Source organism: Perissodus microlepis, chromosome 1 (genome assembly GCF_051167445.1).
Source record: "Perissodus microlepis isolate ML-2025 ecotype Zambia chromosome 1, ASM5116744v1, whole genome shotgun sequence".
Lineage (NCBI taxonomy): Eukaryota > Metazoa > Chordata > Actinopteri > Cichliformes > Cichlidae > Perissodus > Perissodus microlepis.
The window spans coordinates 12,888,453-12,915,755 of record NC_140461.1 but is presented as its reverse complement, the minus strand read 5'-3'; the positions used below and the strand labels follow the sequence as shown (position 1 = coordinate 12,915,755).

The 27,303-nt window shown below is 39.8% G+C and overlaps 1 protein-coding gene across 2 annotated transcripts in view; it reads right to left on the bottom strand.

The window, feature by feature from the left end:
• Nucleotides 1-132: 132 nt before the first annotated feature.
• nfatc3a (nuclear factor of activated T cells 3a) overlaps nt 133-27,303 on the bottom strand; it is a 58,472-nt gene continuing 31,301 nt past the window's right edge. For both annotated transcript variants that reach the window (XM_084930508.1, XM_084930500.1), the window contains exons 4-10: nt 22,934-23,133; nt 22,246-22,418; nt 21,679-21,819; nt 17,162-17,217; nt 16,901-17,027; nt 13,267-14,343; nt 133-3,133 (exon numbers count right to left, since the gene is read on the bottom strand). In XM_084930508.1, the coding sequence (XP_084786634.1) occupies nt 3,084-3,133; nt 13,267-14,343; nt 16,901-17,027; nt 17,162-17,217; nt 21,679-21,819; nt 22,246-22,418; nt 22,934-23,133 (1,824 nt within the window). In that variant the 3' untranslated portion in view covers nt 133-3,083. The remainder of the gene's footprint in view (nt 3,134-13,266; nt 14,344-16,900; nt 17,028-17,161; nt 17,218-21,678; nt 21,820-22,245; nt 22,419-22,933; nt 23,134-27,303) is intronic.

Here is a 27,303-nt window from a genome sequence, read left to right as displayed (position 1 = left end):
GAATAATGTTTATGAATATTAATAAAATCACTTCACCCATTTACCATTAACTTTGCAAAATATAAAGACAAGTTGTATAAAATAAAGTTGTATCTCAGAGAGATCGATGAAAAAAGTGAGGTGATGCAAAGCCATGGCTGAGCTTTTGGTTTTATTGACATACACTAGAGTCTACAGTATGATGCAAGGTATTATTCCCTTTGAATAATTTCAAAAAGCACTGCAGTCTTAAAAATTACAAAAATTGAAACATACAAAATATACAAGAAATGACAATACAAGGCTTGGTAAACATAAGCTAAACCTGTATTTCCCTTATTATTATATGAGACACTCATGTCCCCACCTTTTTTAGGAATGACATCCATTTCAAAGTATCAAAAATAGAGTTGTACAGTCTCTGTTGCTTTACTATTATGTAAAGTGGGAACATATTGTTCGGTCTTTGGTTATGACAGACGAGGGCAGCAGCCAGAGTTTACTGTCAATGCTGGTTTTGCTTCTTTTTAGTTTTTTTATTACATATATTTTTTTAAATTTTATGGGGTTTTTTTGTTTGTTTTATTTTGTGTTTTTTTTGTAGACTCGCGTCTTTCAAACTGCAGAACCAGCTTTATGCAAAAAAAAAAGCCCAAAACATCTTTTTCCTCCCACCCCACCCTTAAAGTCCACAATTCCCCCTAAAAAAAAAAAAAAAAAAAAAAAATCAAACAAAAATAACAATAATAGTTACCGACTTATGTCTTACGCATAGAAAAATAACAACAACCCAGAACAGCATACACACTGAAAACTGGTTTTCAAACAAGAGTTAAGGCATTCTAATAGTTTACATAGTGACATGATACTCGCACTATCTGAAGGTTCAGGTTTTTTTTTCTGTGAAGTTCATAAGCGACTTTACACCTATTTTATAATCTCCTTTCTCATATATAACATCATATCTCACATTTGCTGTTGTTACAATTTGCATAGCCTAAAATACATGTGTGTGCTTCTCTTGTCTCCTGTCTTCTGTACAGCATATTTGGTACGAACATCAAACACTCATCTGCACACTCACTCAGAACTGAACCTATTAAGATGCTTGCACCGCGTCCTCGGCAAAGCAGGTTGGCTGATGGACGAATCCAGGATGCTAACGGAATCAATCAAGCATCTAAAACACATCTAGAGTCTACTCCTACAGGCATCAAGGTCTTTTTTTTTGTCTTTTTTCTTATGTAAAGGCATTAGGCAGAGTCTGAATGCATAGCATAATCATTTTCACCTGGAAACTCACTTCAAACCATAATTAAAGAAAACACTCCTGAGCTCTCCTCACCCTTGTCAAGCTTAAGGCAGAAACCAGTGGAAATCTTCAAATCAAAATCAGTATCTGTCTGTTCACATCCACGTCATATCTGACTAAAAACCTGCCTGAAGATGCTCTTCCCTCAGGTTTGTTATTGCCGCCGTACAGGCACTGCACATCTGCGAGGAGAGAAAGAATGGGAATGAATAAATGCTGGAAACGATGGAGGAGGAGTCTTGGATTGTTATCAGCAAAGACTGATTGTTTTTAATAGAGGGATGTGGGATACCCCCCGATACATCCGATTCCTGTTTTCTGGAGTCCTGTATTTTAGCTTTCATTGCTAAACAGGGTGCAATACATAAACATTTTTATGCATAAGTACTTTCTCATAATTGCTGCCTCAGCTCTCATACCACTAGAAGTATGACTGCTGTTAGGAAACTGAAGGCACACAAAGGGCCCTGGGAGATTTGGGGAAATTTCAGAGGCAGAAAGCTCTGTGTCTGTGGACCAATGAAAAAACTTCTCTCGAACAACAAAATAATCTGCATCTTCATGCATCTTCCAACTCTCCCTCATCGGGATTCCTGAAATCACATCCGCATAATCCAAGCCCCATATCTGTTTCTGAAACAGTTAAACTTAAAGCCTGCTGTGCAAAACAACAAAAACAAAAAGCTTTCGCCACCACTGAAAGCTCCTAACTGGTAATAAGGCATTTGTTCAATGTGAAGAAGGCAGAGAAACAGAGGAGAAAGGAGAAGAAAAGATAGGGTATGGTGGTGGTGGTGTATGGGAATTAATGTACAGATATCTACACGGCTGCAAGATTACAAAAAGTTGTGGAATGTTGCAGATCCGAAAGAGACCGGTGCCACAAGAGCTCGTTCTACCTGCCAGGACCCCGCTCCTCTAAATCTGAATATTTTCATCATTTACAGGAGGGAAAAGAAGGGGGGAAAAAGAGTGGACATCATCATTACAGCAAATTTTACTCACTCAGCCTGACAGCAAAGCTTGGCTAGCAAAGCTTTTTCTGAAATAATTATGGGTGTTCTGATCATTATTAAGCCAATTTCACCTCTTAATTGTTCTGCCACACTTTTGCTGATGTTCAATTAACCCTGAATATTTTATAGCACCCTGGTGCTTAAGAGTGTTGCCTGAGAAATTGGCAACACTGAGAGCACTGCCACAGCCTTCTGGCTCATTGTGATTGTGCACTACTGAGCATCTCTTATTCTCATAAGAAAGGTCAATGCTGGTGAGAGGGCGACGACAGCGCATTAAGTTGTCTCTTGTAGATAAACTTAAAAAAGTTGAGTGCTCAAGACTCACAGAGGTGAGAACTGATTGGTCAGGAAGACTGGGTGCTTTGAAGGGTCACAGACAGCCCTGATCATTAAAGAGCTGAAGAAAAAGAAGGTTTTTTTTAACGGTTTCTTATTGTTCTCTGACAGTTTTTACCCTGGCTCTAACTTGGCATGGCTACAACATCCTCCTGCTCACTTTTTTTTTTAATCTGTGTAGTTCAGCATCAAGTTCTCTACACAGGACAAACAGTTTTAAAAGAAATCAGAGGAGTGTCTTCTTCAGGCTGGTGAACTTGCAAATCCTTGTGGTTTGGAACAGACTCTCCCAACTGTATTCAGCCGTTGACAACAATAGTCTCTCTTCAACCCCCTTCTTCCATCAGGACCAGCACCCGGACCGGCACCTGGGTCCATACTGGAGGTGAGGAAGTGGCAGGATTTACGAGTTGCAGGGGATTGGCGCAAGGGCCGAGCTACGACTGGTTGGGGGACTGGGACATGTCTCTGTCGATGATCTCATTCACTGTGAAGGGAGACAAACAGAAAAAAAATATTAATAAATATTCAAAACTTTAAATATATTATTTTGTCAGAACATGTGCATTTCTTTCCAGCAGAGGTCAGTGCAGTTCCACCCTGAGTTCCTCATAGGACAAAAATAGCAAATTCAAACTGCCAAAAGATTAAAATGGGAAAAAAAAATACTCTAAAAAACTGGCAAACGCAAAGGTCACAAAGTCATGGCTCTGACGTGAGATATAATCTCTCCTGACATAACAAATGAGAGAAACTATTCCATTCACTGAATGTGCCAATTCTAAACTGTGTTCAAGTCCAAGAAATGTTAGCAGTTAGCACAGCACATTGACTCCTATAAACACACACTCCTGTGCAGCTGGCCAACCAGCGGGGCCGTCCATTACTTCATTAGAGATTTAATGGTGGTTCACTACATTTCCTCAGGCCCGTTCATGGGGTGTGTAAGCATGGCAAAAAGGTTGTGTAAAACCAATCTATTGTTAAACACGGTGTTGAGCCTGGAGAGGCACTCAGGCACAGCGAGGTTAATTACTCAACACACTCAGTTAGAGCCTGATTTTAAATAAATAACAAGCAAGTCTTTCTCAGCCTGTTTTCCAGCCAGCCTGAATGGTTGTTTTACATCTGCTGCCTCCATTCAAGAACTCACACTGGGACCACAAGAAACACAGCAGGGAGCCAGTAAAAACTGCAGTCGTGAAGTAAATCAGCTTTACTTTGACGTGGTGAGGAAGACATGAGGAAAGAAAGAGTAAGAACACTTTCATTTATTTTAAATTTATGGAAAATGTGAGGTGAATGTTTCTTTTTTTTTTCCATTCTTACAACATGTATGAGTTCACCTTTTATCCTCTGACTTCTTCATGTGGTTTCCCTAAGTGTTTTAAATGACACGATGACAGGTCAAAAACACAGAGTGTAGAATACAGGCTCGGCAAACTGGTTTGGGTGGGTGTAGCAAAGACCTCTGGCCCAGTGTGACACCAGCACTCAAAGGCAGATATGTCTGTGCATGCCCATCAAAATGCAGCTCTTCTCCACCCCACTCTGTCCACATGTGCAGCTGTAGTGCAAAATCAAGCCCCCAAGTTTATAAGCAAATGCTTTACTGTAACTCAGTTAAAAAATGTGACAGGGAGCGACTTAGTCATCGATGAGCAAATGAACCAGCCAAGAGCGTTTCTTCAGAAAAAAGAAACCATATTCAAATTTACCAACACGCACACAAACACGCATAAACGCTATAAAGTAATACAAGTGGAGTAAGAAAGCAACACAACCTTAATAAATTCAGCAAAACAAAGAAGTCTTAACATTTATTTTGTTAACCTTTATATCCGTTTCACAGCTTCACCGCCGCCTCCTCAAACTCAAGAGTACTTCAAGTTCATTTTTTCAAACTGAACACATGATTGTCTGTCACAGTCTCTGTCAAGGGACCAGAAGCGCAATTTAGTGCCTTGGTGTACTTTATTTGTGTTTTCTGCTGTTCGCTTTTGTGTCTGGCCACCATCACTCACATCATCCTGTTAGCGTGGGAGGCTCTTCCTTTCCCATGTCAACCATGTTCACACACACGCGCGCGCACACTCTCACACTCACAGCAACACCACGCACTTATGAGACTACCGTGTGATTATCAAAGCAAACATTTACCTTTGAGCATACAGTCTAACTTTGACGTATAACATGCAAGTGGACTGGTTCATTGCTTTGTCACATAATTCCTCATGTGAAATAAAGCTCTGATGGAGGACCACAGATCTCCTTTAAAGGCCGTGACCTTTTGAAAGACAAGTGCTGCAGCTGGGCTCAAAATAAACTGCATCTTACAGCTGTTAAAGGACCGCCAGAGCAGCAGCTGCATTGATAAAATGACACAGCTATAGACTGAGTTTCTTTTATTTCTGTAACACCAGTTTAATGAAGTTCAATAAAGGTTTAACATTTGACTTCTTGCATTTTTAATCCAGATCAAATTTAGAATATATCTTAATAGCACTTAACTACACTAAACGCAATTAAATTGCTTTTAGTGTGTAAGAAAAATTATGACTGTGAGCACTGATGGATCAAATTAGAGGTACACATTACAGAGTTGCGCTTACAGGCCTTCTGCACAGCTTAAGCGTTATGTGGTAAGCTCTGTTTATTCAAGGGAGTGAATCTGCCCTAATACCACAGGAATATGAGCAACATAGTGTGAAGTGCGACAGACCGACATTAAGTGGGCGTCTGCAAAAACTCATCACTTTCCGCTGTACTGATTAGATTGTTGCATAGGCAAACATTAATCTATCGACCGATAAATACGTAAGAAGAGACAAAAAACAAAACAAAAAGGAATTTGCATAAAAATCCACAAAACCCAGCTAAAGTTTACACTTATTCCGCTCATTTTGATTCAATTTGTTCTCTCTCTCTTTCAAAAAAAAAAACCAAAAAAAAAAAACCAACCCTCTAGTGAGGTTTCCCAAAATGAACTGTCAGAAATATTTTCATGAGGCTTCGGTCTCGATATTACATCAGCGCTCGATGTAAATTTGGACAATTTCGTGTGGGGCCGTCGGAAATAAGCAGAACTTATTTTGGAAGAGAATTTCCATCTCAAAAAAGACATACAACGGAAAAGGAGTTTACTCCACCTCTGCCCATTTACGATTCTTTTCTGTTTCCCTTCTCATTCAATTCAACAAACTACTTGGAACAGCTTCAGTTTCATAACAAAAGTTCTAACGTGTGGACTAAAAACTAGAACTAGCAGGTCAGTAAACCAAAACGCTTATCTCTAAGGAGAACAAGGCCAAAACCAAAGCAACAGTAAGCAACTGAGCAATCATTGCAGTCTGTAAAAATAAAACGTTTCCCTCATCACTGAGCAACAGATAATCTATGCTTCAATTTAACCTGGAGCTCCACACATCAATAACCAGAAGTGAAACAGAGGTTTGAGTCGCTCATAAGCTATGACTAGTTTCATATGCCATAGTATTTTCTCAGGTTTACTGGTATTGTTCATGACGGTGCAACAGAAAACCAGTGATTCAGCGCTGCCTGTCGTAGTAACTGTGGCTCTGAATGTCTCAGCCGAAGGGAGATCCTCTGCAGATGACTGGGAGGGGGGCTCCCTAGTCAAAATATACATCTGCAGTCAGCCTACTACCATTACTACAGTTACTCCTACTTGTAAAGGCTACAATCAGATCACTCAATCCTCTGGGAGCTAACAGATTTAAATCGTTTAACTGACTGAAAAGAACAAAACAAACCCATGAAGTGCTGCCTCCTCTCTTAATCATCAATTGCGTTGCACGATTAAAGATGTTAACTTAGAGGGAGGACGATTTTTCCAGTCACCATGCATGCAGACCTTTTTTCTCATCCAATCTTTAGCAATACACTGTTGTGTAGTTTCCAGCACAAATACGAAAGAAGTTTGTCTTTGAATGCAGGAGAAAGAGAAAACTATTTGAGTTAAGCACCACTACTGTCTGCCCGTAGGCTTGGTAAGAGTCACAACGAGCTAGAAGGTCCAGAATATTATAGATATTACCTCAAACCCAGGGGAAAAAAAGCGTGGCTACAAAATGTCAGGCAGATTTTAAATCTTAGAAATAAACTGCTAAGTGAGAAATGAATTTGTTGTCAAATTTGCATATTGTGATTGAAGTGGTATCAGGGGCTCTGGTAAATTTCCCTGAAAGGAGGTTTCACATCTAGCAGGAGACCACTGTGACTGGGTTAGCTCACGTTTCTAAAGTGCATGTCAAAAGCATAGGCATATTGAAAAGATTTCCAAAATGCAAAACAGAAGTGAAACAGGCAGATGGTCATTCAGTACGATAAACATGTCTTCTGTCGAAATGGAAAGTGGGTAATTATCAAAACTCTTTATGACACACTGAAAAACATTCCCTGACCCAGGCATTAAAAACATTACCCTGGCAGTGCGGCTTAAGCAAATAGCTCAAAGTTTGAGTGATTCTTTGGTCCAGCAAATGAAGACAACATGCCACAATGGAAAATACTGGCGCAAAGGGAACAGAGGGAAGCAAGACTCGGTTTGCCTGCAACAGGGAATATCAAAGCACACAGTTTCCACTTGCAGGGCCCTGTAATGACATGCACACATCCTCACAAAGCCTCGTCTATGAGAGCAAACTTTAAGTAAAAGAGCCACTGACTGATCACACACATTGGAAATAGACGGTCAGTTGATAGAACTGGTATTGAAATCTTCCAGGCCTGCTCCGGAAAAGTCTTCCCCCCCCCCCCTTTTATTTCCATTTACCCTTCATCTCATCTGCTTCTCTGTGATCCCTTTATGCTTCATTTTAATTTTACTTCTGGAGTGAGTGAGTGGGTGGGTGAGGGCACAGAGCATACCGGAGAAGCTTTTTACAAAGTCTCAGTTTCTCAAAGTCACTCATCTCTGTGAATCATCTGTGGATTTCCCATTTGATCTAACGGTAAGTGATTCGCAAGACTCGCCTTTCAACGAGGACACAGAATTGTGGTTCCACTTAGCGGATGACCGGAAGACAGTTTTAAAACAGAAACCACTGGAGTTTGAATGGCCACTTGGGGGGCATCTCCAAAACCCACACCACTAATAAAATGTATAAACTATTGTTTTGTTTTTTTTGTTTTCTTCATTTAAACTGTCATTTTCTACCAGCTGCAAGCTGAACTAAAACAACAGATTTAGAGCTTTTTCCCCACTTCAATTTTCAAAAAAGTAACATCTTCAAATACTTTCATTAGCAAGTCTAACATCCAAAGATATTTCAGGAGCAAAGCAGGAAATCTTTTAGATTTAAGAACAAACAGAAGAAATTTATTTTTCCTGTAATATTTTGGCTACCAACAGGAATGCAGCGGCAACGTAGCATCAACAGGCTAAAGTGACTCACCGAAAGCTCACGGGCACAAACACACACAAAAGCTTGCAAACACACATTTCCACAGCTTTACAAGGGGAGTGAAAACTGCTTCACTACAATCTGTCAAGTCCTTACTTGTGCACCATGAAAATGTGGTGACTAGTATTAATTTTCCAGTTGAGCACCAATGCTCCATACCTGGCTTAAGAGCACAAAAAACAGACTGTCAACAAAGCAACAGAGAAAAAAACAATGAAAAAACCTTAACCATAAAAGCAGCAGTACTACTTTCCTAAATAATATCATATATGCATATTTAAAAAAAAAAAAAACAACAAAAAAAAACAAAAAAAACAAAAAAAAAACCAACAACAACGTACGAGCTAAGCTACTTTTATTACCACAGAGGGATTTCTAGGCTTTCCCTTCTTCTAATGAAAAATGCAGCAACTGGCACCGTCTCCATACCAGGTTGCGTCTGCCAAGACATCTGCATTAAACTCTTTAAGACCCTAATTGTGTGGAAAGATGACACAGAAAGTCCTTTTCCACTTGTTTGAGGGGAAAAGACCAGCAAATGTTTGCCATTGTTTTTAAAGAGCAGCGGTGGCATTTAATGAAAATCTATTTTCCTTTCACTGCTTACAGCGTTTATGCCAGCAAATCAGGAGTTTGGGGTTATCCGTGTTATTCTTCTGCCTAATGGCAGTATGAAGTCTCTAACTCTAATGTGTTAGAGACTTCATACTGTCACACAAAACAACTAATTTCTTTCTGTGTTTTCATGAAAAAAATAATGTTCTGTAAATGACTTAAATCTGTTTGTGATGGCGACTCTACAAATGAACTTTTCATTCCAAGAAAAAATATCAATGAATTACAGCTTAGAAAAGGACCCAAAGACAAAAAGGTATTTGAAAGTCAAATTTTATGTTTAATTTCATTTAAGAGAAAGCTGTAGCTGCATTTCTCAAAGTTAAAATCCAATATTTACTGGCTTTCCCCCCCTTGGAGGGCCAACTGCTGAGAAACAGTCTTTTTGGATTACTTGGTCAGTGGCCAGTTCACCACTTTTTTTTTTTTTTTTTTATTACAAACTTTCCAGTTCTCAGCTATTTGTAGCATTCATGGTGCACACATCATTTGCAGGATGCACATCATGAAATGACTTTAAATAAACAAATGACAGTTTATCATTTAGAGATAAGCAAAATGGGAAGTCGTTGGTTTCGGTGGCATTATAACATGCCTCTCATTACCTGGTACATACCAAATTATTTCTGTCTGCTAATATGAAACTACAACAGCTGGTGAATTCACAAAGACTGGAAACGGGAAAAAATTGTTTTCTGTGAAAGTAATCCATCTGCTAGCACCTTCACACATGACTTAACAGCAGATTATCTTTCTGTTAAAGAAACAAGTATCACTTTCATTTGGACATTAAGTGTAGACTTCATGAAGTGGCCCAGTAAATGAACTCTGTAAACTCTGTATGCATGTGTGAAGCAGCACTACTGAGCTGGTGGGTGGATTTTGTCACATAATGGTATAGACAGTCTAGCTGCTTCATAACCCAACTCTATTATGAAAACTAAGCTAAGCCAACCTAGTGCTGCATTCACCATCACACTGAACATAGAAGAAGAGATTAGTGGTGCTCTTTAGATAACGAGCAAGCACATTTTTTAGTGCAAAAATGTTGCTTAGCAGATAAATCTGTGTGGAGCAACAAAGATGGAGCAAAGAAATAAAAACTAAATCTCCCAACGTGAAGATTTTTCTTCCACCACAAAATGCTTTTTGTCCTTTTAGCAACAGCTGGTGAAACTTTTTCATTTGTATGTAGTCTCTTTCCTTGTAAACACAGAAAAACAGAACAATAAAAACATATATTTAAAGATGGACACTGCCTGGCATATTTGATGACATCCACAGGATGATACGTGTCGCTCAATGTGCATGTTTCTGTGTCTTTACTGTGCCAGTGTCTCTACCTCGAGGAGTGCAAGCAGCAGGGCTCTGCCTATTATTAACCCTCAAAGCCATAGCTCACAGTTTGGGGCAGCTATGAAATTGGGCAGGGCAGCGCTGACAAAAGACCGGCTTTGTTGTGGACACACGCTGCGCGCAGTGTCGACACTACAGCAACTGCTCACATGCAAACAAAGCCAATAACACACATGCTATTCTTTCCCAGCTGTGCTCTGCAAACATAAAGACAGTCACGTGCAGATTAATTAGTTAAGTGCACAGGTTGGCAGCAAAACAGCTTCAGATTCTGTCACCATGACCACTATGCATTCTTTAAGCCGCTACCATGCTCATACAGTCACCAAACAAACGTGTATCTATAGATGCTTGGAAAACCCGCCTGACAATCTCACGGATTATAAACCTATTAATCACGTATACGGCACCTAAATGGAAACTATAATTCATTTTCTGGTTAAAGTTCTGATAAATCTTGCTCTATACACCAATTGTGACAAATTTGTTATAAAAAACGGTGTCTTTGATCATTTTCCATTAAGGCACCACCCAATTATATTCTGTTCTGTTTTGATTCAGACATCAAAGCAGTAGAAAAGCTCCACATTTTAGAAACACTCTGTTAAATCTCTTGTTGCTTTTACATTGAGAAGATACTTCTTTGCTTTTGTGGCTTATGGTCTTTCACTGCAAAGCCTAATAAAAATAAAGCATGGCTGCCCCTGTATCACAAAGAAGCAATTATGTATCTATGTAATTTTTATATACATCTTAAGTGCTGTTTCTCCAAAAATACACTTCTGTGTTTAGACAGGAATGAAAATTTCAAATGTGCATTACACATTGTACATAAGCATTAAATTATTCAGTTTACACTTCAATTTAATTTCAGATTCCAAGAACATTTCAGATTGAACGTCTCAGTTGAGTGACCCTGCAGTGGGTTTGGATTCAGGACTTGTCTGTCCATCTGTCTGTCAGTCTGTCTTCTCACCTCCTGTGTCTCCTGCTCTGTACGGGCGGGCAGGCACACACACACACACACACACACACACACACACACACACACACACACACACACACACACACCTCCACAATATCAAAAAGATGCACACAAACACAATACACACAATCTCTCCCTAACACACGCACCAAGACACACATCTCGCGCATGCTATGGTGTGCGTCACAAGTGCCATCTGCTTGCAAATCAGAGCAGTTTTCTACACATTTGTATTCCCTCTTCTATCGCCGACTTCAGTCTATGGTAGTACAGCAAAAGTTGAGCTTAAGTGTGAGTCTATATTAAACCAGTCTGAGAACAAACTCTTCTAAACACAAGAAGCATTTTATCAGAAAACAAATGATAATTATGTGATAATTATTGATAAGTGTTCAAAAGTCATAATTTTAGATTTTTTTTTCAAATTATGAAACCAGAACGCAGGTTTATCGCCACGCTTCATGAATTCATAAACCCTTGTGGTAAAATTTGTGTTCATCCTGATCTGCCTGTCTGCCAAACTGGGGTGTATGTGGTCTACTTAAGAGAGTGTGCTGCGACCTCCTAAAACTCAGAGCCGGGTAAAAACTCCACATTTCTACTTCAAAACATGGCCTACAGAGCTGGGCTGGCACAGAAAGCTATTTTTAGCCACAGGCTCAAAGGGAGAGCTTACATTCCCGTCTGAACTGTGTCACTCACAAACTTTTCTCACACTTTTTTTTAATAAGAGATTGAGTACAGGCAGCTACTTTCAAAGTGACTGTGTCTCCGTGTTTGACAGGGGCAGAGGCTGAATAAAACTGTGCTAAAGTTTCATGAAGAAAAAAAAAGCAGCTAAACAGACTTCATGTGTGCACATGAATGAGGCTGTGAAAAGGGAATAGCTATATGTATTCTTAAGTTTTATGCACTATTGAACGCCACCAGCTGTTCACACGACTTACTGAGAGCAGTGCTGTGTTAATGAGACTGACCCTTTCTAGAACGCAGTATCACACTTCCCTTACATAGCCTTGCCAGGCTACTTATTAACCCTAAATCTTCAGAACTCTCATTTGAATATGTCAGTAGTGGTAACACAACCTACAGATAAGGAGGTAGGTGACTTAGAACGGTGTGGATTAACATATTTTAGGATGAGAAGTTCATGGATGAGAGAAAAAAAAGGTGCTAAATGCATGTGCTGACTTCATGGTCAATTGTTAAGTCAACAAGTTCTTCTGAGCATGCTAATTAGAGTTGTTAGTGCAGGTACACACACGCTCAAGTACACACGCACACACAGGATGTAATTACTGCAGCAGCACACAAACGTAGTCGTCGTGTTCCAGCCACAGTCTTTGCAAGTAGCACAAAATGATGCAATCCTCTCCCTGCCTTCAGCTCCAAGAAGCCAAAACATTCAAAATGTAATTAATCTCCAAACTGCTGCCACAGATACAGAAGCTCTGCAGTCCACAATTAGACCCTTTAATACGATACTACAGCTATCAGTCTTATTGTGTCTATGTTACCCAATACGAAGTCACAAGACCCCTCAGTAATGAACCTGTGTACACAACTGTGCACTGCAGTGACAGATGAAACACTATCACTGTTATCAGGCATCAAGGTTTCAGCCTCTTGAAAATATAACAACTGGTGCTGTGTATTGTTTTACATCATCAGGTACAAATTTATCTTGTGCGTCACATATTGTAGGGTAAATTTAATCCCTAAGCGGTCCCTTGTTTCAGACTGAAAATGAGATTGATCACAGATGGTTGTGCTCTAAATATCTTGTGTAAAAGGATAGGAAAATGTGATAATGAGAGTTGAAGGCTGGACTGACAGAAAACTGAGTGAGAGTCAAAGACGCATAGTTACACACAGAACAAAACAGGGTTGCAGAGAGAAAGAAGCATGGTTAAAAAAATAATAATAATAATAATTAAAAAAAAAATAGAAATTACTATTGTTACACTATTACTCCATCAACCTTTAATTTTTTATTTCAGATTGCTTTGTCTATTTTGTGTTACTTCTGAAAGACAGTCAAATTTGAATGAGTTCAGCTCTTTCTTTTTACGTAATGACAGTTAAAATTGTAAAGACAGCTAGTTCTAAACATTGAACTTTCTCCCAAAGGTTACACGTGTTTCACTGTTTATTAAAATACAAGGTAGCTACTGAGCCTAGGCAATAAAAACTAAACCCACAGGAAATGTTTTAAGAATATAAGGTCATACATCTCACCATCATCCAGTGTGATGTCCTGTAAGCCAATGGAGCGGAAGGTGGGCTCCCTGTCCTCTGGCTCCTGTTTAATACTCAGCCTCTCCCCATCTGATTGGAAGGGCCCCTGAGGGCTTAGAGGATGAACCAGAGGCCCCACTCCTGCCGGAGAAAGGCTAGTCATGACTGGGCTTGTTGCCTGGGGAGAAAGTTGTCCTGAATGTTGCTGTTGGAGGGGCCCCAGAGGACTGCCGCCTGAGGTGGGTGAAGATGAGGTGGGAGACTGGTACGGCAATGAGTGGAGCTGAGGAGAAGAAGGCCCAGAGTGGGGAGAGGGGACCATTCTTGGAGGAGGGGCGCTGGACGTTGTGGGACAGGATGCTGATCTTTGACTAACTGGGTGATAGCCCATGGCCCTTTGCAGTGGTGTGGAGTGCTGCCCTGTTAGGGGGTGTCCACCTGGGGAGGGCACCTGGGTGGGAGAGCAGTGATAGCTTCCCAGCGTTTGAAGATGTGAGCATGAGGGAGGAAAGAGGGGTTGCTGGCTCTGTGGGGAACCCTCAATTGGGTTGGTTGTTGAAGAGGATGGAGCGGTTGGTGAGGAACAAGGGGAGGAGGGGTACAACATTCCCATGCCCATTGGGTGTGATGTTGCACTGGGGCTCTGCTGAAATGGCATCCTCTCATAGCCCTGAGGAGAAAGGCTGGGCTGGCCGTTGAAGGGCAGGCTGTGACCATGACTGTGCTGCATGGGCTGGTAGGAAGAATGAGGAGGAACAGAAAGGGGAGCAGAGTTTGGGTGGTACGTCATTTGGCAGTCTGCAGGGGGGTGATGCAAAATGCGACCCTGGAGCTGGGGCAGGTGCTGGAAAGATGGGGAGCCCAGGGAGGGGCAGGGGGTCTGCACGGGTAGCAGGCCAGGTCCGGAGCCCGTGGCCAGGCCGTGAGGGGAGCTGGACAGAAGGTTATCCGATGGGTGGCCCAGCTCAGGAGAAGGCAGCTGGGTGCGCACCAGACTGCCAGCAGGTGCCCGGGGCATGGAAATAGGAGGTACCGCAGGAAGGTCCAGCTCGTCTCTGTGCTCCTGTTTAACCATAACTAAAGGGACAGAGGTACACACAAACAGGAGGAAGGGAAATGAGAAAAATCACAGTCAGTCATGTCTGCCAACCAAACACAGCAAGAACATAGATAAAAGCAATATATGCATTTATCAAGCCAGAGTGTTGCCGTATCAACAATATCACTGCTATTTTTGCTTCAGGTACATTAGTCCAAGGACCTAAACCAGCTACAAAAGTGAGTTGCATTTTCAAGTTTTTCCACATTTTCAGGTCCCACTAGTTTCCTCAGAATTGTGGTTTAAGGCTGAAAGTAGACTAAAAGACCCTTAAAGCTATATAAAATTAAAAAAAAAAAAAAAGCCTCCCAAATTTTTTATACTAAATGGGGCCATTTCCTTTTACTGTGACAGCTTAGAGCACTGCTATGCCAATCAGTAACCTATTTCCCAATCTGGTGCCTTGTGACAGTGAGTTTTATTTTTATCCAGCTCTGAATCAGAGAGAGAGCATATGTTGTCAGTCTGGCTGCCATCATGTGAAGTGTTGTGTGGGAAGAGGAGCTGAATGCCCCCCAGCCCGGATCAGACCAACAGAACCAACGAGTTCACTGACTGTGCTTTTAATCACTTTCTGGGATTAAAAGGCAAGAGGCACAGTAACGGTGCTTTTAAACTTGAAATGGCTTGAAAAGGAGCCAGGGAATACAAGTATAAACAGTATATGAATAAGCTCAAGATGTTTTCATCTTTTATTTTCCTAAATTTATAAAAAATTGAGTCCAAATACGTGAGGTTTATCCCCGTTACCTGAATGACAATGCAGCGATTTCAAAAACCAAAACAAAAGGTTATTTGTTCATCAGTTTTTCTCCAAGTTTTCTCAGAACACATTCTTAAATTGGGCCAGGGCCTCTGCAGCAGCCCACGATGAAACATGAAACCGACTAATTAGCTGATTTCTTTTTTCTATTTTTGCCACAATAAAGGAGGCGGTGTCCGTGGTGACACTAGCGGTGTCAGCGACCCATCTTGACTGACTGAGCAGGGTTATTCTACTCTGCTGTAATTGGCTGAACTAATCTGTCAACGGGGAAAACAGGAACTGCCTGTACAGAGTGGGCGTGCTTGCAAACAGAAAGGCTGGGTGGGTGGATGGGCAAGGCTGCTTATACACATAAACACACACACACAAACACAATTATACACACTGCTGCGGTTAAAGTAAGGGTTTGGATGTGTTGCACAAAATGCTCACATGTCAATATATTCCGCCAACTATGTTTTCAGTTTGACTTGCTTTATGAGGGAAAAAAAAACCAATAACAATATCTAATAACAAGACATAAATTTGATCCGAAAAAGGATTTGAAATATTGAAGAAACTTTAACAATAAAATGTTAAGACTGAGTTCCTTAACGTTTTAAGAAAAAAAGTACACTTCACACTGTAACTCACACTCAGTGTATAATAAAAGTTTCTTGGATAGCAAAAGATCTGTATCATGCAAATGCAGTGCATGTCAGAAAAAACAAAAACAAAAAACGGTTGGCTCTGGATTGAGAAAGCTTTACAAAATAAACAGTTGGCAGGTGTTAATGTTATTGTTAGTGGAAGAGCCCTCTCTAAACCACAGCAATGCTTTCTTTGGAGAGAGAAAGAAAGAAACAAGGTTAGCAAAGCCCCCGTGGAGAAGCGTGCAACATGATGTTTTAAACTTTTGTCATTAACTTGGGGGTGTCACACAAGCGTGGAGCAATGCCAAATAATGCTTAAAGTATTATCTCACATTGCAAAAATATTAAATGAAGTAATTGTGTACTTTCTTAATTAAGAAAAAAAACTTTATGAATCTAGACTCTAAAAAAAGCCCATCTGTGTTTAAAAATATGTTCAAATGCTCTTTACATATGTTTATTAACGTCAAAAAATACTAAATCTTTGATAAGCTACAAGACATTTAGTATTACAACAGTAACATTTTCTATTAGTCTGACACAACCTGAAGGTAAAATGCTTTTACTTTCCTCATGTGGTCCTTTAGTCTAAAACACCATCAAATCAGATTAAACATCAATTAAACTCAGTAACTAATTAAGTAATTAGGTAACTAGAATAATGCTGGTTTTTTTTTTTGGTTAATAAAAAACCCCCATAACAATTCCAATAGCCTGTGCAACACTACTTCCTTTTACATCGTCACCAAGTCATAATAGCACCTTGAATTCTGTCTTGACTAATGAAGACTTTCATTTATAATTACAGGTCTAATTAATACATTTCTGTATCATTTGTAGAAACTAAAAATGCTGGTTAAACAGAAATCTTGAAGTAAGCTATAATCATCACCTTCATCTAATATTTGTTTTTCACTTCCTAGATTGGGTTGTGGATCAGACTTTAGTCTGCTCCAAAAATACCATGGTGTTAACAGTCCTGATGGATTGTGTGATCTTAATGTGCAGAAATGGCCCAAACTCCTCAAAACTAAATTTAAGATATATTTTTAAAGCTCTTTCTTTCTCAATCTGTTCTTTATACTTTCAAGGACCCTTAGCCGCTCTGTTAAAAAACACAAGAATATTTCAACTCACCTGAAAGGTAAGTGAAGCGTTGTGATTGGCTCCTTTTCCGCTTGCCATTGCAGACATAGAACTGCACCTGCACGGCTGAGCTCACGCTCTTACTGTGGTATGGAGGGACCTCCACCACAATACATGACTACAAAAACATTGAGACTTTTTGTCATGAAACATATCACAAAGTTAAAAGCATTGTGGGAAAAAAAAAAACATAATGTAACTACACAGGTAAAAAAAAAAAAAAAAAAAAGTAAATAAATCAATACTACTTACACCTTGAGTTTTCTCATGGATTATTTTTGCCTCAACTTCCCACTGTGGTCGTCCATCTGGAACAAATGGTTTAGAATTTATTTATTTTTTTAAAAAAAGGAAAAGGCTGCATAAAGAAGCAAGAGACTTTAGATTGACAGAGATTGTAATGTCAAAGTTAAAATTCTTGAATACACATAAAAGGGACTCCCAAGTTTGTTTTTGAATTTTTGAAATCATCAGCACTGTCTCAAAATGAAAATGAAACTGCACACATTAGGTTATACTAATATATCAAAAAAAATCTTCAACTGCTCCTGAGTGGCAGCCCGGCTAAAAACAACAAAGTGAAGCAGAGTTTCGGTGAAGAATTGACTGAGAACTTGTGTGCGTGAATCATGGAAGCTAAGCTATAATGGTGAAGCAGAAGGCATCAGTTTATCACATCACTACAATACCGCTTCAGGCCAAACACAACTTGAATCATTGCGACTTTGAAATACACTAAAAGAGGGATATAAAATACAGCGAGAAAATTATTAACTAACTAAAACGCCAGTCTATACATGATCACTACTGAGTAAAGCACTTTAATTCAGAGACTTTAAAGTATGTTGTTTTTAAACTTGTTTTGCAGAGTCTTTGTATTTTCAGCCTTCTTAAGTATGGCTCAAAAAGAGCCAAAGGCCTTGGAAAAGTAAAAATTTCAGTTTACTCAGAATATCAGGAGACGTCAAAATGATGTAGATTTAAAAGCCCAAAAGCCCTACAAAGAAAATTGGGCTTCTGAGCCTTTAGTAATCCAAATATCATGCTGTTTGTCTTGCCTGGTTAAAATTATGGAGAAAGCAGTGGAATAATTGTATTTATTCTAAAATAAGTAAGTGCCAGGTTTCTGGCTGGAAAACCTCTTTTCCAGCTTTCCTATGAGGGATCTAATTATTTGGCCAGACACCTATGAGGGCAGCTGCTTGAAGGGAAGCAGCTGGGGTGAAAACACTGACAAGTTTGGACTCTGGCTGGAAGAAATCAGTCACTGCACCATTCAGAAGAATATGAACTGTGACAAATAAACTACCCAATTGCCTTTTAGCTTATGTTAATTTGCAGTTACTTTTTTCAGGACGTATGTCTGTGAAGGTTCTGAGAACCTTTTTTCAGGGTGCCTACATGGTGCAAGTAAAATGTGCACCTGCATAGCCTCTTCCACAAAAACCAAAGGATTCCCCCAAATACCACTTTCAGGCATCTGCAACAAGTCTGCAGAGAGGCCTAACCTACATGTAGATCCCAGCAAACTAAGCAGTCTTAGAGGCCTAAGAGGCAGTCTTAGAGTCATTGTAACATATTCTACCAAAATCAACTATGGGTTTTAGAAGGTATTCTGATCACACAGAACATTAGCCTTACTTGTAGTAAGCACAAAAGACAGATTCACTTGATTGCAAAAGAAGAGCTTAACCTGTTGATAAAAAGAGAATTTTTTTCCCCCTCAGTGAAGAAAATGACCTTGAATGCCTTTGAAGCCGACAGCAGTGCATTACAGCAGCACAGCATGTTGACATTCAACAGGCAGCAGCAAGGGCCCCACATGCTCTGTCAGACAACAAGCTTCGACAGGAGCCTCATACCACCACCGAGACAATGACTCGGTTCATCGAGACACCCTGCACACTCCAGACAGAGGGAAAGAACATGCTCTTATTGTGCTGGGAGACAGAATAAAAATATAAAGGGTGATTGCATTTTATATTGCAACTGTGGGCTTTTTCTTTTTAAGAAGCTACAGCTGAAACACTGGCGTAACCAGGCTGTATTTGAAACAATTCAAGGTAGCCTTTAAAGTCAAACCCCTTCTATAAACAGTCATGCTTGTAAAAACTGACTCATACCAGTTATGGACTTAGTTTAACATCAGTATTTGACAAAGAGTAGCAACAACAAATACATATGTGTAAATTAGTGTAATTGTGTTTCCATCTCCAATTATTGTATATTGCATTAAATTAACAAAAAACAAGATTCATACTAAAACTGTGCAAAACCTAACAAACCTAAACATCTATGTGCTTTAATAGGCTCTCACTCCAACTCAGATACAGATTGGATCTGTATCTGTATATAGTAAAGTTACTTAGTAGCATCTTGCAATGTAAGTAAGAGTGACAGTGGGCAAATCTCTACAGTTTTTCATAAATCTGTTGTCCCTCAATTATGAGAAGCCGTGGAAAAATATCTGTCATTGCCTCTCTTTTTTCTTCCATTCCAATACTTACTCCAATCAGTGTTTTTCTGCACTAAAAGCAGGCGGATTAGTCATAATCAGGTAGATCGTTTACACAAACCCAATCAACATTATTGCCCTCTCTCTTTTCATATTCTTCTTCCACAGTCCACTGCGTTCATGCACCAGCTTTTCTCCCTACCCAAGATGTGCCTCTTGAAGGTTTCCACATTTCTATGCTATGCTTCACCTGGTACACCTTAAAGAGCTAAACACATTCCTCCAGGCAGCTTTTTTTGTCCTTAATTTTATTTTTCAGAATTCCACTCACTCACTCACTCACTCACTCAAACTTTCTGCCATGTGTGAACTTGATTCTGTAGCTCTTCATCACAAAAGTGCCTCAGGCAAGCAGAGACTGGCTCAACAAAACTCATGCATTTAAAATTTCCATCCCAAGTAACAGCTATTATATTTGTTGTTATAGAGTCGTGTACAAAAGAGAGAAAGGATAAGGAAGAGAAAGAGGCCCACTTAACAGAGACTGGATGAATACCATGGGGGTTTAACTGAGGCTACATGTACAACACGTTTTCATTGTAAAACAATGTTTTACAATGCAAAAGTTCTCTTTCTAAATGTGGGGCAAAGTGTGTGCATGAGTAAACAGGAATCAGAGGGTTGGTTTATGTAATAAATACTACAGTAGAAGAACAGCAATAACAAAAAGACCAGAGATTTCTTTGTTTGGACAGACAATGAGGTGGAAGTGTACTAATGGCATTAAAAAAAGAGGACTTACACACGCAGGGTGAAATCAAGAAACGTATGTGTGCCTAGCTATACTATCATGGCTATATTAAGACTGACGAGACCTGTGCAATTGTCTGAACAAGTCTCAGTTTCTTGCTGCGCAGACTAAACCACAATCTTGGATTTTTCAAACTAAACCCAGACCAGAATCACTTTTGGTTAAAGTCATTTAGCGGGTCTTGAAATACCAGATTAGTGAGGGCTGAGGCAAAGGCAATTAAAGTTGCATGATTTAAATCAAAATGATCTGGATGTAGCTATATCCTGAGTATTTTTTTTTTCAGCCTAGATAGATATATAGATACTCTATCAATCCCACAAGGGAATCTTAAGTATTTATTAGACTAATACATTTTGGTTATAGGATTTTACATTCATCTTGTTCCCCACACTCACATACTCTTTACACGACACCAGTATTATTTAGTAGTGTAGCAAGTTTTTGTCACTTGCATACCAAATGCAAGCCCAGTTGATTGTCATTATTGTAGATGCAGAGATGTCCCCATCTCCCCTGCTCTTTAGCTTTAGCAGTTCATGTTTGCTGGCAGATGACGGACTAAACTAACTGTGGCATGTATTGTACACTTGTGTCTGTAGGTGTTTTTCATGCCATCAACATTACAAAAATCACCTTGCTGCACAAAAATAATTTAAACATTTTAATCGTTTCAAGTACAGTGTAAGAGTAAATAACGGATGGGTGATTAACAAAACAAACAGTTTGAGGGTGGGGGGTGGGGTCCTACTGCAGTGATTTGATCTTTATTTAAAAATAAAAAAAAGAATGATATCAACGCTATAATCTGCCGCAATAACAGTTATTGTGGCAGATTATAGCATTGATATCATTCTTTTTTTATTTTTAAATAAAGATCAAATCAGTGACAACTGCAACATAAGCACGAATGATGATGTACTAATTGTTTAAGTGTTAATAAAAATTATGTTTAAAATGTTTATTATGTTTAAAAAATACTGTAAGCACAACTAACCAACTCACATAACCTGTTTGGAATTTAACAAATTAGCTTGTTGGAACAAGAAATTCCGTGAGGCTAATATAATGATAGCTGTGAATGTAGCTGAGAAGTGACGCAGAAACATTAACAACACTGTTAAAAGAAGTCAGGAATAATTTTACGCTTTTGTAATATATACTGATTTTCTCCAGATATTGTCTTTTTTCGAGAAAACAGAGGTCACGGTCTAGTAACAGCACAGAAAATGTGTAATACAAATGCAGAATAAGCACAAGACCTCTCGCAATAATGCATAAAACGTGGGTTTATATGATCTCACCGGGAAGAATATCCCACTGTAAATGATAGAAGAGTAGGTTTGGTCTGTGACTAAAACTATACAGATCGAAATGACACATTTAATGTTTTACTCATGGTGGCTTGTAAAAAGCATGAAATATTTTTGCACACACATTTGGCACGCATTAATTCTTCAGGGGTGGTTCAAGGCTAAGCTGCTGTGCGAACACAAAACTTACCAGGGCCTTTCTCCAGGAAGATGACCTTAGACTCTGGGAAAAAGTTGGCACCAGTGATGACCATCTCTTCTCCCCCGCTGACCAGACAGCTGGTCAGGCTGGATTTCTCCACCTGGGGTAGTTCCTGAGCTGACCGCTGGGCTGGAAGTGGGATAGAAAGGGTTGAGGAGAGAATGGTTATTTGCTGAGCTGTATTATAAGTGACCTTATGTTATATAAGGTATAACATAAAGATAGAACAGACTGTAGATTTAAAACCTCTCTGAAAGCCTACGTATAAAAGATAGAATTATGTATTATATATTTTTGTAGGTCTTTGTAGCTTTATAGATAACCAGGCTAGAAGGGAAGAGAAAAAACTGAGCACATTTACATTTTTAACAGTTATCAAACATTCTTATCTAAAGTAACCACAGCAGATCAAATCTTAAATTGCTGCAAGCTTGCTAATAAACAAGTGTGTATGTGGGAAGGTTTGTGTGTTTCTATCTTTGTATCTTTCCTGTTCTGGCTTTCTGAATGAATATTTTTATGTGTGTAAGCTGAGTTTAGGAAGCAGACACTCACAACACTCCACAGGAATGGAGGCAGCCTGCAGCGACAGCACCTTCCCATTGGGTTGAGGGATGTGCACTCTGAACACCACGCGGACCCGTGTGTTCTTTCTTCCGATATCCGTCTCCCCCTTCCGCAGCTCAATGTCTGAGTTCCGCAACTTAAGTATGCCAGCACAGTCAATACTGCAGGGTAATGGGAAAATAGTTGGCCCAATACAGCACCACCGGGATAGCAAGCATCTAAGACATATTTAAGTAGTAAAGGCCTAGGAGTGATAAAAACCAACCACAAGCCCAGCAGGGGATTGGCAACAAGAAGCCGGGTGTAATTGCTCAAACTGTTGAAATTAAAAATGCCTGTGAATATGATTTATTACAAGTGTAAATGAGAAAATCCCTTCCTATTAATTCCAATGTAAATGAAACCAGGTCTTATATAAATTAATCATTCTGCTGTTATAGGGATCCTAAATTTATTAATAAAATTAGGTTCTCTGCTCCATGGGAAACACTCAAATTTTCCTTCTGCCCCCGACCCTCCTGTTGGTTTAAATTAAGAAAATCTATAAAATCCCCTTTGGAAGATATTACAACTATGTATAATCATAAAAGAGGTTATTTTTCATTGGACATGACTTCCTTCATGGTGGTAAACTCATAACTAAGTACTGCAACCCTGAAGTGGTCTTGACATTTACCTAGCTGACATGTTGTTTTCAGGGAGGAGAGGAATTTCGAGAACTTTGGTGCTTGAGACCATAATTTCTTGGCTGGCTGTGGCTACGGTTTTCCCAGTGATCCGGTGCACCTGGTAGAAGGCGTGTGGCCTCAAGTAACGGTCATCTGCTGTTCCAATGAACATCTGCAGGTTGATGGGCTTCTCGTTGTAGCCAATTAGCTGACACAGACAGAGACAGAAACACAGAACAAAAACAGATGTTAGTCCTTGGGTTCCAGATGAGAGGTGCTAACAAAAGAATACTCTTCATTTCCACTGCCTTAAGAAGCAACCTTTTCTGGAATTAATCTTATTGACAGGTCCAGGATGTTGTGATATTTCTGGCAGAGCCACTGGAGATCTGTCTGACACTCTAGCCTCCCACCAGTCTGACACTGATGTTTTCAACTAATTGACTTCTAATTTTTTCCCTCTGCATGCCCGCTCATCATTGACAAGTAAACCTCATGTACTCAGCTGTTTCAAGACAAAAAAAGTTGTATTTCTACAGTATACCACATTAATAATTAATGGTGTACAAATTACCGTAACTGCCAAGATGCTAAATCAAACGGGTTTCATGAGATGTGTGATGAAGTAAAAGTGTTGTAGGTTGGGTAGAGACAAGGGAAAGATGGAAAGGAGAGCAAAACCTTTCCTGCTCATAGGGACAGAAAAAAAATACACACACTGCACAATCCCACTACTGTTGTAATGTTGAACTTGGCAGACTCTGTGACGGCAGGATGGCACCCCCCTTTATACGCACTCCCACCATACTGCCTCACAAGTCCACACCTCCAGCTCAGATGGAGGGCAGCCCATTGAGGTTAACAGAAAAGAACAAGGCCTTTCATTGCTGTTTCACCCCAGGAACTGCCAAGCCTCAACCCCACCACAGCTGGCTGTTGACCCCTTCCTCCCTGCAGGTTTGCGTCATACACCGCTGTGTCAATGCCTGGTACAGAGTGTTTGGTGCATTGACAGAGAGAAAGTGGGTGTAGCTTGGGATCTGTCGTGTGCTCTTCCAAAAGTAGCTAAAATAAAATGACTGAAATCGGTCACCATCAGGAACAAATGTACCTAAATAACAACAGAGAGCAGGCACTGATGCAGGATTGTCTCTGTGTTTTTAAAAGGCTGACTTTATCTGAAGCCATTAGTTCAAAGAAGTATTTCCAGCATTCTTAAAAGGTAAACTGGATCCAGTGGTGAGATCTGTGTTATGGGAATTGTTGTCATTCGATGCATCTTCCTCTCTTTTGCTGTTAATTGCTGCTTCTGAGATTTTCCCCTTTGTGAAAGAAGTCAAGGTATGGCAGTACCTACATTAAATCAAGCAGTGGAAAAACTGAGAAACCCTGAGTGGCAGATACGAGCTATGCAGCCAGACTGCTTGGGGTCTTAATTTTAATTCATTTTTGTGAGCTAAATAAATAAGCTTTTATCTAGAAAGCGTCAATAAAAGGTGGTTTGTTCTTAAAAACAGCCAAACGCTGTTTGTAGCTACTAAAAAAAATTAGATTGGTTATTATACATTTCTCTATAATTTCCAGTGTCTCAAGCTGAAACCACACCTTGCTGCAAAGCATTATGGCATGCATCAAATGCAATGACAGAAAGGGATAAAGTGGCCAAATGTATATTTGGTTAAAAATGTGTTAAAAGTATTGTTTTATGTTACGCAGAATTTAAGGTTTGCTGATGGGTACCAAAGAAATAAGTGGCTGTATTTCAAACTGTGGCTTTCAAAAAAACACATACAAACAAAAAACCCCACAAAAAACAGAATTTCCCCTAGGCTTAGCCTGAGTTTTCAGAGCAAAAGCTCCCCGCCCAATGGTATGTTGACACTTCTCCACCACATCCTGCAAATTTGTTTCATTAATGCTCAGTGATGGATTACTTCAGCTGAATGACTAAACAAAAAAGTGATTCACGTTGCTGTTGGGTGTGTGTTTTTGCCTGTTCTTAAAGTGTAGACTGTGATTGCAATAAATAAAATATAATCTCAGTGGCACTATTGACACGGTTGATGACCACAGAGGTTAGCTTCCTCCCTTAAAAAATTATAAATTCAAAGAGGGGACCATACATTTTTGCAATCAAACTTCATCATTTAAACTGACAGATACAGTCTTTTCTTTCTCACCATTATCCATGTGAATCTGAATTCAACACAGAACATCTGGCACAAGAGATGTATTCGGAAGGAAGCTGCACCGAGGGCCAACATGAGGCCCCTATAATAACCAGTAATGGGTTCATCTTTAAAAACCACATTAGATCTTAAAAGCCACATTGAAGAACAAACCTTCCAAGTAACGAGCTAACAGGTAATTATGCCCACCAGCTTGAATGGATCCACGGCTATAAATGACACCATTTTTCTGGAGTCATGAAATGTAGAGTCACAGGAATCAACAGTCTGTGGGCTTTGTTGCTTGTTTTATGATCATGCCTGCACAGTGTGGAAGTGATCATAGACAGTGCTTGCACATGTGTATGTGTCTTTGTACGTGTGTGTGTGTGTGTGTGTGTCTATAAATCAAGACATGTTTATTTGTAGCACCATGTGTGTTCCAGACAGGGTAAAAAGAGTTAAAAGTGTCTGGAAAAATGCATCTGTGAGAGGACAGACAAATGGCAAAAAAATGAAAACCACAAAAAGCACAGAAAATCTTCTTTCTTTTTTAAAGTACGGTACGGTATGTGGTTTTTTGTTTTTACTATTAGTGACAATAATACCTGGAGCTGATTTGTTGAGGGTAAACACGTTTAACACTCTGTTAAATAAAGTGGAAACCTTGTTTTTCTGCAACCATGAAACAGAAGGTCTCCTTTTCTCCTTGCATTCATTTAACCCCTTCATCTTGACCTCTTTCACTCTCTTTGTGTACACATGAGGGATTCTATGTGGAGCAGGAGTGTTGACAAACATACACTTAGCAGGCCATGAGTTGTTTTCAAAATCAAATAATAAACTGGCAAAACCTGATAAGAGAGCCAGAAAGAAAAGGCTCACTTCAGCAGTCTCAGTTAATCAACCCCGCAGATGAAACAGAAACATACTACAACACGTGCCAAGCTAGTCTCTGTCATAGTTAGTAAACCACAATTGCTTTTAGTCTGGCATTTCCTTCACTTGGTTTACTTTGATTAATTTAGATAAGTGAAAAAACAGCAGCTTCACAAAACTGATCTACACGTGTAAGCACACAGAACGAGTACAGCACACAAGTAGTGAAAGCTGCACAAAGAAAAACATGTCACTGCATTTTTTAACACCTTATTAACCTTTCAAATCACTGCATTTGTCTGTAGAGCACTACAATGAGGATCAGAAAAAGTAATCTAACTACACTTCAGGTGACCTTTTTACACCTTCAGTTCAGAAACTGGATAAAGCATCACCTGCTAACAACAGGACATGTAAACAAGCGCACATGCCATGGCTGTGATTGTGCCATGGTCTTGGCACAAGACTGCCGACTCCTCTTCTTGGTAGTGGATGTACACGACACATACCCTTGACTTGTTTCACATTCCTGAGTGCCCCATCCTCCACCCCCTATATCTATGGCTGAGTGTGAAATACCACAGGAGGGTGGTCTCTACACTTTCAACTCCTCAGCTTTCTGCCTGTTCACTGAGCCCTGCTGGTCAGTCAGCATGCAACTCAGGCCTGATAGAGATCAGTTCTTATATTAAACCAAAGTGACATTAAAACCCATCATATGACCCCAGGCCAATGTTCACCGGAGCATGTAACTAACTTCTGACTTCTATCTTCTGACCATGGATAGAGTTTGGGATGAACTCCCTCCCCTAAAATAAAACTCTGGGATACAGTTACATACTCAGCTCATACTAAATAAAGTACCACTTATTTTTGGCCTTCATCTGTTCCACTGATCCAGTAATAAGGCTAGAAGCTGAGGGGGAAAAAAATCATTGTATCCATATAGAAACATGGCAGATTAAAGGGGAAAAACTTCACCTCATGGGATACGACTGGATCTGGTGACTCTGTAATGCCATGGAGGTACACTTTGCTCACATAGTTTGAGTCTGCTTGTGCCACTAAAGGAAAAGGTTACCTCAAATAAGAAATTCGGAGTAATTAACTTTATTTTTCATGATTTTTTTTTTTTTATCCTGGGGGAAGTGGTCTCTTCTGGGATGTCAATCATGCACAGAGTGTCACTGAATGGTTTCACAAGTTTAAAATTCTGGAAATCATGTGCTAGGACCATTTGCAGTGATCACACACCAATCCAGCTGATTACCTAAAGGCAGGCTAGGAAGGTCCCAGCGTGTTTGTAGTCCGCAGGTGCTACACAGAGCCTA